The 11,052-nt window shown below is 47.7% G+C and overlaps 1 protein-coding gene across 1 annotated transcript in view; it reads right to left on the bottom strand.

Moving 5' to 3' along the window:
- PRPF8 (pre-mRNA processing factor 8) overlaps positions 1 to 11,052 on the bottom strand; it is a 50,239-nt gene that overhangs the window by 3,435 nt on the left and 35,752 nt on the right. Inside the window, exons 25-39 of the mRNA XM_011987274.1 lie at positions 8,542 to 8,789; positions 8,248 to 8,427; positions 7,905 to 8,040; positions 7,627 to 7,796; positions 7,332 to 7,461; positions 7,062 to 7,208; positions 6,720 to 6,880; positions 6,242 to 6,433; positions 5,258 to 5,495; positions 4,990 to 5,118; positions 3,701 to 3,814; positions 3,448 to 3,621; positions 2,397 to 2,590; positions 506 to 745; positions 269 to 410 (exon numbers count right to left, since the gene is read on the bottom strand). Coding sequence (XP_011842664.1) covers positions 269 to 410; positions 506 to 745; positions 2,397 to 2,590; positions 3,448 to 3,621; positions 3,701 to 3,814; positions 4,990 to 5,118; positions 5,258 to 5,495; positions 6,242 to 6,433; positions 6,720 to 6,880; positions 7,062 to 7,208; positions 7,332 to 7,461; positions 7,627 to 7,796; positions 7,905 to 8,040; positions 8,248 to 8,427; positions 8,542 to 8,789 — 2,595 coding nt within the window. The remainder of the gene's footprint in view (positions 1 to 268; positions 411 to 505; positions 746 to 2,396; positions 2,591 to 3,447; positions 3,622 to 3,700; positions 3,815 to 4,989; positions 5,119 to 5,257; positions 5,496 to 6,241; positions 6,434 to 6,719; positions 6,881 to 7,061; positions 7,209 to 7,331; positions 7,462 to 7,626; positions 7,797 to 7,904; positions 8,041 to 8,247; positions 8,428 to 8,541; positions 8,790 to 11,052) is intronic.

The raw sequence follows: 11,052 nt of genomic DNA, 5'->3' as shown, positions 1-11,052 counted from the left end.
AAAAAAAAAAAAAAAAAAACCAAAAAAAAACATATCTATTCTCTTCCAAATACTATCAGGTTAATACTACATTTACTACCTTCTCTCAGCTGCCACAGCTTTTGCTATCTCATGGGGCCAAAACCCGCATCGTTGTTTTGGCTATCCTTGCATAATTACTCATCCATGAATCTTGAAACCAGCACCTCAAGTTCTAGACAATCTCAGGTCGGTGTTTTAGGCACAAAATGTGTTGGGCACACACTGTGGCCTGAGTCCACTTACTCACTTGGGCCCGAAGGTCAGATATACAGATGAACTTCTTAAGCACATTCTTGGGAAGGATGTAGGTGTAGCCAGTCTCCTTGATGTCGTCAGATGAAACATAGATGTGATTGGTCCTTAGGTGCAGGTTGGCAGCAGAGATGGCCCTAAAAATGTGTAGGGAGTGTCAGCATCGCTCAGCCCAGCACCTTAGGTAGTGCAGCCGGCCTTTCCATCCCCACCCTCTTGCCCCTCACAGTACCTGACCCTCCACTCAGTCTTGGATGAGAAAGTCTGGGTCTCATAGTTGCTGGTGGTGGAGGTGATGATCTCATCGCCATGCTTGTTGACAGTGCGAGTCTGTGTTGCCGTGAGCTGTGACTGTTCCTTGGTCTGCTTCTCGATCTCAGCAATCTGCTGCCGCTGCTGTGACGGTGCCGAGATCTCCATACCCAGGATGATGTCTCGAATTTCCGATTGGGTCAGTGATGCCACATTCACACTGTGGGGACGGTGTGGGTTATATTAAAAGGATCCCTTCCCCTTGGTCACTTCTGCCTCAATGGAAAGGGTGTAACTTAGTAGGACAGGGCAGCCTATACTCACGCCCCAGACAATCCACAAGAGCTGCTTCTACAGGAAGTGTGAAACGGAGGCGTACTAACACTTCCAAGATTCGTCAGATCCAAGCGGGACAGCACACGGCGTGTGCACCTTGCCACTGTTTAGCATCCATACACCCCACGCTTCCCTGACCAAAACAATGCTCTGGCACGGAACAGTTCTCAGAAATGGAAACCCCAGAAACCCTACAATACTGGTTCTTAATCAGAGGTGGTATTGTCAGTCACCCTATGAATAGTTTGGGTTGCCATGATGACAGGGAGGGAGACGAGGAGAGGAAGGTGTGTATGTGTGTGTGTTGGTAGCAGTGTCAGATACTTAGGGTCTCGGATGTTCAAACTTCTTACCATGTATGGACAGTAAAGAAATGCCCTGTTCAAAATGGCAACAGTGAGAAACAACGGCCAAGAGTCAGACTGAAGCCCTAAAACACAGATGCTTCTCATACTATTGAAAGACACTGGCCCGGCGCGGTGGCTCAAGCCTGTAATCCCAGCACTTTGGGAGGCCGAGACGGGCGAATGACGAGGTCAGGAGATGAGACCATCCTGGCTAACACAGTGAAACCCCGTCACTACTAAAAATACAAAAACATTAGCCGGGCGAGGTGGCGGCGCCTGTACTCCCAGCTACTCGGGAGGCTGAGACAAGAGAATGGCGTGAACCCAGGAGGCGGAGCCTGCAGTGAGCCGAGATCCGGCCACTGCACTCCAGCCTGGGCGACAGAGCGAGACTCTGTCTCAAAAAAAAACAAAAAAAACAAACAAACAAAAAAGAAAGACACTGCTGTATCTCTCTTCTATGAGACTGTCAGATAATTTCTTTCCTTGTTTTCAAGATAGGGTCTTGCTCTGTCACTCAGGTGAGAGTACAGTGGCATAATCATGGCTCACTGCAGCTTCAAACTCCCGGGCTCAAGCAAGCCTCTTGCCTCAGCCTCCATGAAGCTGGCACTACAGGCGTGCACCACCACACCTGTTTTAAATTTTTTCTTTTATAGAGATAGGGTCAGTCTCTTTTGTTGATCAGGCTGGTTTCAACTCCTGGCTCATGCAATCCTCCCACCTCGGCCTCCCAAAGTGCTGGTATTACTAGCATGAGCACTCAAGCCCGGCCAAGACAAGATAACTTATTGATAAACTTTTCTTTTTTTTTTTGAGACAGAGTCTCACTCTTGTCACCCAGGCTGGAGCGCAGTGGCGCGATCTTGGCTCACTGCAACATCCGCCCTCAAGGTTCAAGCAATTCTCCTGCCTCAGCCTCCCAAGTAGCTGGAATCACAGGCGAGTGCCACCACACCTGGCTAATTTTTGTATTTTTAGTAGAGACAGGGTTTTACCATGTTGGCCAGGATGGTTTCAAACTCCTGACCTCAAATGATCTACCCACCTCAGCCTCCCAAAGTGCTGGGATTACAGGCATGCGCCACTGTACCTGGCCTTCTTGAGAAACTTGTAAGCCTAAATGCTTCCAAACCCCAGAAAACCATATACAGACCTCCTATCTGTCTCCCCACCAGCACTGCTCACTTGTTTTTCTTGCCGTAGTCAGCCAAGATCAGATCCTTGAGCTGCACCTCGACCTTGATCCACTCTTCATCAGTCAGAGTGGGCCAGATGTGGTGTGGTTCTGTAATAGTAGTCTTGTCTGGCTTCAGGATCACTTTTGCCCGGTCATTGTTTACATGTAGGGCACGCAGAATCAGGATGAGACGGGAGAAGGCCTAGGAAAAGATTTGGAAGAGTGAGGTAGGTCAGCTGCTTGAGGCTCTCCCACTTTAATCCTAACCTTTCATGAAACCCAAATTTTTTTTTTTTTTTTTTTTGAGACGGAGTCTTGCTCTGTCGCTCAGGCTGGGGTGCAGTGGCGCAATCTCAGCTCACTGCAAGCTCCATCTCCCGGGTTCATGCCATTCTCTTGCCTCAGCCTTTGGAGTAGCTGGGATTACAGGCACCTGCCAGCACGCCTGGCTAATTTTTTGTATTTTTAGTAGAGATGGAGTTTCACCCTGTTAGCCAGGATGGTCTCAATCTCCTGACCCCGTGATCCACCCACCTCGGCCTCCCAAAGTATTGGGATTACAGGCGTGAGCCATCGCGCCTGGCCTTTTTTATTTATTTATTTTTCTTGAGACAGTCTCACTCTGTCGCCCAGGCTGGAGTGCAATGGTACCATCTCGACTCATGCAACCTCTGCCTCCTGGGTTCCGGTGACTCTGGTGCCTCAGCCTCCCGAGTAGCTGGGACTACAGGCACGTCCCACCACACCCGGCTAATTTTTTTGGTATTTTTAGTAGAGATGGGGTCTCGTCATGTTGGCCAGCCTGGTCTCAAACTCCTGACCTCAGGTGATTCACCCACCTCAGCCTCCCAAAGTGCTGGGATTACAGGTGTGAGCCACTGCACCCGGCCCCAAGAGTTGATTTTTAACTTTAAGGTCTTAAACCCTCATGACAGTCAAGAGTTCCCACCCAATCTATAGGCTAAAACTGTGAAAATGGAAAAAACCTAAGACACAGGATCTTCTCCTGACCCTAAACCTGCTCCCCCTCCAGCTATCTTCTCTTCCCGAGGTTCACACCGTGTAAGATGAAATGGTCTTGAGCCAGTCATCGTAGAGGTTGAAGAGAACCATCTGGGGCTCAGTGGCTTTAAGGATGAGATCCCCAAACTTCTCCACCTTGAGACACGCCTGGAAAGGGAGTTGGAGCTCCGACCCTTTGATGACAATATTGGGGAAGTCCAGTAAGTGCACCTAGGACAAGATCAAGTCCAAGGTGAGAAACGGCCTAAAGGTCTCAGCTTCGTTTCTTCCACCCCACCCACCCTCTTACCTCCAGTGGGTCCAGCATGCCCTTCCTGGTGACGATGATCTGCTTGGGCTGTTCCTCCACAGGCAGAGATCGGATCAGGGCGGCCACCTCCTCAGCTGTCTTCCACTTAGCCAACTTAAAAGCAAGAGAGAAGAAAATGGAAATTTAGTCTCTACCCTCCTAGATCAACTAGAACAGAATATCCTAGTTTTGAAATAATCCAACTATGTTTCTACTGAACGCTGGTGTTAAAATGTTAGGCACTTAGAAGGTAGAAGAGTATCAAACGGCCGTGTCCAATGACCAGGCTGACGGCCCCTTTCAACAAGACAATACCACACGCTGACACGTGAGTATGTGCTAAACCATATACTGCATTACGGAGTTCAGGAGCAAAATAAATTAAGGCTACTAGGATCAGAAAAAAGCTGCACAAAAAGACGTGTCTTAAGGAAGGACTGTGATTAACAGAGCAAAGAGGGGAGTTCATTCTAGAAAGAAAAATACGAGGCCGGGCGCGGTGGCTCACGCCTGTAATCCCAGCACTTTGTGTAGGCCGAGACGGGCGGATCACGAGGTCAGGAGATCGAGACCATCCTGGCTAACACAGTGAAACCCCGTCTCTACTAAAAAATACAAAAAACTAGCCGGGCGAGGTGGCGGGCGCCTGTAGTCCCAGCTACTCGGGAGGCTGAGGCAGGAGAATGGCGTAAACCCGGGAGGCGGAGCTTGCAGTGAGCTGAGATCCGGCCACTGCACTCCAGCCTGGGCGACAAAGTGAGACTCCGTCTCAAAAAAAAAAAAAAAAAAAAAAAAAAAAAGAAAAATACGAGCAAAACACAGATGTGGAGATGAGCATCGGGGTTTGGGCTACTAAGATCCTGGACTGACTGTAAGATGAAACATGCTATAAATGTAAAGGAAGAGAAACTGGCTGGACAGATACAGCCTAGCCAGATGTTGAATGTCTAGGAAGCTAAAGAAGAGTTAATTCAGCAAGAGTTCTGAGGTAGAGAAGAGATTGAGTCAAAGTGGATGTTTCAAGAATAAGTGTTGCCTTTAGAAAAATGATTTTTGATAGCCCTGTTCAAGAAAGGTTAGAAATTCAGGAAACAGACCAGCTGGAAGGGAACGAAGCACCTCATACACTCTTGGACCTCCCACAGAATACTTCCCAAGGAATTTAGGGGATAAGTCCAAATGAGATGTTCTCAGCCTTTCATCTAACAAATCAGTAAATACTACCCAGTCCACCCCAAGAATAAGAGGCAACATGGTTCTATGGCATCTTCATCTTTAAACCTCCTCACCTGCCCCAAACGCTTCTGTCCCGCCCATACAGATGTGTGGATTATCTTGAGGAACAGCTGCCCTGTGCGTGGGTTGAAGATGAAGATGGCTCCGTTGATGGGCTTGGTTGTCAAATTCCCTTCAAAGGTCTAGAGAAGGACTGCATTTGTTAGCATGGCCTACACATCACCACCCTGCCTTCTTCCCAGCATGTGTACACACTGAGCCCATTACCCTCCCACAGCCCTGTACAGAGTCCCGCACCCATACACTGCTGGTAACACTCACCTTGTGAATAGTCACTCTGTAGACGTTGGTGTCATCCACAAACCAGATAATCTGGTTGGAGAAGAGCTCACCATAGTTCTGAGAAGATAAATAAGGCTCAGTGGGCTCAGATGAATACAGCTGTAGCCCCTTGCGGATCCGTTCACGTAACACGTACAGGGCAGGGTTTGCCTTCATGATCTTGGCCATGGCCTGCTGGATGAGAGGCTTGCTGCCTGGGAACCAGTTTCCATAGGCACTGGGAAGGTAAAAGGGTCAAGAAAAGTTAAGACCAGGCTGATAGCCCCAAAAACAAGACACACTGCAACTCTACGGAGGAAGAAAGACTGTTGGCCAGGCTGACAACACTCTGCTCATGTGTACATACAGGCTGGAGAAGAGAATCAGTGACCCACAGGAGGAATGGGCCACTTCCTCTCACTCAGGTGAAGTAAAAAAGTATGGCTACATTAAAGCATGGGGCTAATGGAAAATACACGGATTGTGTGTGTGTGTGTGAGACAAGAGTCTCGCTCTGTCGCCCAGGCTGGAGCGCAGTGGCACAATCTCGGCTCACTGCAACCTCCGCTTCCTGGGTTCAAAATACTCTCACACCTCAGCCTTCAAAATAGTAGCTGAGATTACAGGTGTGCGCCACCAACCCCAGTTAATTTTTGTACTTTTATTTTTTTGAGACAGAGTCTCACTCTGTCTCCCAGGCTGGAGTGCAGTGGCACAATCTCGGCTCACTGCAACCTCCGCTTCCTGGGTTCAAGCCATTCTCCCAACTCAGCCTTTCGAGTAGCTGGGACTACAGGTGCGGACCACCACGTCCAGCTAATTTTTTGTATTTTAGTAGAGATGGGATTTCACCATGTTGCCCAGACTGGTCTCAAACTCCCAAGCTCAGGCAATCTGCCCGCCTTGGCCTCCCAAAATGCTGGGATCACAGGTATGAGCCACTGCGCCTGGCCTGAAAATACATGGTTCTGAGCCTCAACTCACCTGTGCAAGTTATAGGCCAGGTCGATGGCAATGAGTACACCTGTGGGCGAAGGGTAGATACTCATGTTGTCCGTGGTGTAGTCCAGGAACTTGGCCCGGGCGTAGCGCTCAATGTCGTGGGAATCATAGTCCCCCCAGCGCAACTGGATGTCAATCCAGTATTTCTGGGTGGTGGTGCTGTCCATCACATCCCTGAAGATGAAGAGGGTTCAAGCTTCTAGGAACCCATGGGCATAACCAATGCCCCCAGAACCACTTAAATCCCAACACCATCCCACCCACTCCACCAACTTGTTCCAGATGAGCAAGACCCCAGAGAATCAGCAGCTCTGACTAAGGGTGTTGATAGGCTCCAGGGGTAGCACTGGCTCCAAGTTTGAAACAAAGGCAGACAGGGACAATTCCTAAAGTTGCAGTGCTAGAAGAACAGGAAAACTAAAGTTCCTGGCTGCCCAGGGCTGGGTCCTGAGGCACTTACTTGGAGTCAGCCAGCAATGAGGGCCGGGAGACGTTCCACTTATAGGAGGCAAAGAGCAGGATATCTGCACAGGAAGAGTTCATCTTATACGACTTTCGGGGATGGATTGTCTCCTTTTGTACTGTCTCAATTTCCAGTGCATCGAGTTCCTGGTCAAACACCTGAAGGAAAAGATGGAGACATTAAGACTTGTTAAGGAAGCCCAATTAAAATCAGAGTTTGTAGAATAAGATAATGAGGCAATAGGAGTCTCATGCTCAGAGCTTCCAGGGTGGATTTCCCATATGCAAAAGAGCAAGCTGAGCCGACTCTCTAGCACCCTCTCCCTCGATTCCAGCCCACCTGACACAAGTCCATAACGATGCTCTCATGGATCTTCTGCCACAAGTGAGCTCGGAAGATCTGGATGAGAGAGATCTTCAGCGTGGGGATCTTGCCGTGCATGAAGATACCCGTCAGGTCTAGCTGCACCTGAAAGCCTACGTATACCTGCCAGGAAAACGACAATGGGACATTAGAGATCGAGAGACTCGGGTGCTCATGACATAACCAAGGCAAGAAGAAACAACTATTTTTAGCTTCCTATCTCCAGTGTCTATCAATCACACTCACATTGGCTCGATTGATGGTTGGGGACCACCAGAGGGTAAATCTACGATTGGGAATCTGGTTCAATCCTGATCGCTGAGCATTAGTTAGCTTCTTCCACTTCATAGACTCCTCAAAGCCACTGGCCTTCTCCCTGGGGAGCAAGAGATACAGGTGAGGTGATATCCTGCCATCTCCCAGCACACTGCTGACCTCCTGGAGGTGGCTGTCTGGGGAACACCATAGGAAATCACAGAGGTACACAAGAGATGAGCTCAAAGGATTGTGACAGGTCCTTCTAAGAGAGGAGAATCCTCACCAGAAAAGCCCCTCCCAGGTAGGGAAGTAAGTGCCCTTAAAGAGTGTGTGTTCCAGAATGCCTTCCACACCGCCTAGGGCCTGGATCATGTCTGTACGGTAGTTGTTCAGGTTCCAGAGCTTCCCATCATGCCGCTGGTGTGTCCACCAGAATGGATTCTGCTTCAAAACCTAGATAGGAAGGCAGGCACGGTCAAGCTTCTGGGTGCCTACTGCCCCAAGTTTCTGGGATAGTCATGGGTTTTCCTGATTCAGGGAAAATCTCCTCCCTCCACATACCTGATACTGCTTAAAGTCAGTTCTGACACGCCAGCCCTTATCATAAGCCAGTGTGTGTCGGTCCTTCTGGAAGAGGGTATTGATTCGTGGAATGCCACGATCCCATGAATCTTCTAGGTCTTCCAAAGTCAGGCGTCTTCCCAAAAAAGAAAGATTCAAGTCAAAACGCAATCTCACATGAGGAGCTCAGCACTCCTTCCTGGCCAAAAATAATTAGGGTCAGTAGAACCAGCCTTCTCACCTCCATAAAACCATGGCATGCTCTGACCCTGAACTCCACACACAGTCCAAAGGCCACCACCTGCCCCGGCCCCAGGGTTGGCATGCCCTCCTAGATGCCCACCTGTTCTGAGCAATGGCCTCCTGCCTCTTGAGTGCGTATTCAGCCCAGACCCGCTGAGAATCAATGAACTCGCTCTCCCACGGCTGTATGTAGCGGTACAAGTTGGGAATCAGCTGGTCTTCTTCATGACTCATTCCTGAACGAAAGTGTGTGATACCTACATCTGTCTGCTTGGACCACCTGTTTGGGGTACAACCAAGATTAGAGAAAAAATAAAGCCTAAAACTCAAGAAATACCCACTTCCCTCAGGGCCTAAGCAACAGGCTTTAGAAATATGTTTAACCGGGCTGTACCTGAGGTCGGACTGGGGGATGAGCACATGGCCCATTGAGAGCATGCCGAGTCCACCCAGCTCCTTAGGGGTGTAGAACACAACTGGGGGGAACCGACTTGGCATCTTGGAGTTGAGTCCGATCTTGATGCGTGTCTGGATCTTGTTCTCACACTTTACCAGTAAGTCCAAGAGCTCCTGGGTGTTTACCACAGCCTCCCGAAAGTATGTCATAAGGCCAATGAGAGCTGTATTCCACTTATTCACAATCTAAAGACAGTAGGAAAAAAAGTCAGTTACAGATGAGCCAGGGCAGGGAGGGTGGAGACTACTTACTTGATCCAGTTATTTTATCTCTACTACTCAAGAAAGATTTGAGTTCAACATCATTAGTCACTAGGGAAATAGAAAGCAAAATCACAATGAGGCTGGGCGCAGTGGCTCACGCCTATAATCCCAGCACTTTGGGAGGCCAAGGTGGGAGGACTGCTTGAGCCCAGGAGTTGGGAGACCAGCCTGGCCAACGTGGCAAAACCCCGTCTCTACTAAAAATACAAAAATTAGCCGGGTGTGGTGGCAGGTGCCTGTAATCCCAGCTACTCAGGAGGTTGAGGCAGGAGAATCATTTGAACCCAGGAGGCAGAGGTTGCAGTGAGCTGAGATCGCACCACTGCACTCCAGCCTGGGAGACAGAGCGAGACTCTGTCTCAAAAAAAAAAGAAAAGAAAAAGCACACCAGATGGAGCTATACAAAGTAGTGAAGAACACCAGAAATAGAAATAGTATGTGGGTAAAATGCAAAAAATATTTTTTCTCATTTTGCAATTTCTATAAAAGATAAAGGCTGTTCAAAGCAAAAAGAGTAACAAAGTATTATAGCACTTATAATACATGTACAACTAAAATGTTATGACAAAAATACTACTAAGAGTGGGAGTGGAAGTTAAAGTGTATTATTCTAAGGTTCTTGTACTATATGTTAAGTGATCCGTAGTAGACTAATGGTCACAGTAGATCATGATAAGTGAAGGATGTATACTGTAAATCTTAGAGCAAATAAGAAGAAAAAAACCATGTAGCCAAATAAGTGAAGAGTAGAGATAAAGTCATAAAATAACTAAATTCAGAAGAAGGCATGACAAGAGAAAAACAGAAAAAAAAAATTAAAAAAAAATAAGATGATAGATTTAAACTGACCTAATTGCCACATTGATGGTTACATTAACCTTAATTGAGGTATTCAAACCATTTGTAAAGCAAACATTGTCAAACTGGATTTAAATAAAAACGCCGGGCTCGGTGGTTCACACCTGTAATCCCAGCACTTTGGGAGACCAAGGCAGGCCTCGGGGTCAGGAGTTCGAAACCAGCCTGGCCAGCATGGTGAAACCCCGTCTCTACTAAAAATACGAAAATTAGCTGGGCATGGTGGCATGCGCCTGTAGACTCAGTTACTTGGGAGGCTGAGGTAGGAGAATCACTTGAACTTGGGAGGCAGAGGTTGCAGTGAGCCAAGATCACGCCACTACACTCCAGCCTGGGCCACAAAGGGAGAGACTCCATCTCAAAAACAACAACAACAAAAAGATCCAACTATATGCTGTTGATAGGAAATAAACTTTAATTACAAAGACACAGATTAACAGTAAAAAGATGAAAAAATACACCCATGTAAACACAAAACAAAGCTGGAGTGGCACTACTGATGTTAAAACAAAGACTTCAGACCATGGAATACTATCAGGAATACAGAGGGATATTTGATATGATAAAGGAGTCAACTCGTTCAGAAGACCTAATAATCCTAAATACATTATATAACTAATAACAGAATCTAAAAAATGATGGACCTGAAAGAAAATAAGCTCACAGCTGTAACTGGAGCTTTCTCTCTGTTTTTGGAGACAGGGTCTTGCTCTGTTGCCCAGGCTGGAGTGCAGTGGCACCATCTCCACTCATTGCAGCCTCCACCTCCCAGGCTCAAGAGACTCTCCCACCTCAGCCTCCCAAGTAGCTGGGACTACAGGCATGTACCACCACACCAGCTAATTTCTGTATTTTTTTGTAGAGATGGGGTTTCACTATGTTGCCCAGGCTGGTCTTGATCGAACTCCTGTGCTCAAGCCATCCACCAGCCTCAGCCTCCCAAACTGCTGAGATTACTAGAGATTTCTCATACTCCTCAGTAACCGATAGAAGTATACAAAAACTATCACTAAGAATATACAAGACTTGAGCAATGTAACCAATTGACTGAACCTAACATTTGTACAATACTCAACCTAACAATAGCAGAATACAGATTAACAGATCTTTTCCAGCACACATGGGACAGGCACCACGATAGACTGTACGCTAGGACATCAAAAAGTCAGCCTCTGCCAGGCACGGTGGCTCACGCTTGTAATCCCAGCATCCCAGCACTTTGGGAGGCCGAGGCGGGAGGATCACAAGGTCAAGAGATCGAGACCATCCTGGCTAACACAGTGAAACCCCATCAAAAAAAAAAAAAAAAAAAAAAAAAATTGCATAG

The sequence above is a fragment of the Mandrillus leucophaeus genome, unplaced genomic scaffold, assembly GCF_000951045.1.
Source record: "Mandrillus leucophaeus isolate KB7577 unplaced genomic scaffold, Mleu.le_1.0 Scaffold306, whole genome shotgun sequence".
NCBI lineage: Eukaryota > Metazoa > Chordata > Mammalia > Primates > Cercopithecidae > Mandrillus > Mandrillus leucophaeus.
This window is presented reverse-complemented; position numbering and strand designations above follow the sequence as displayed.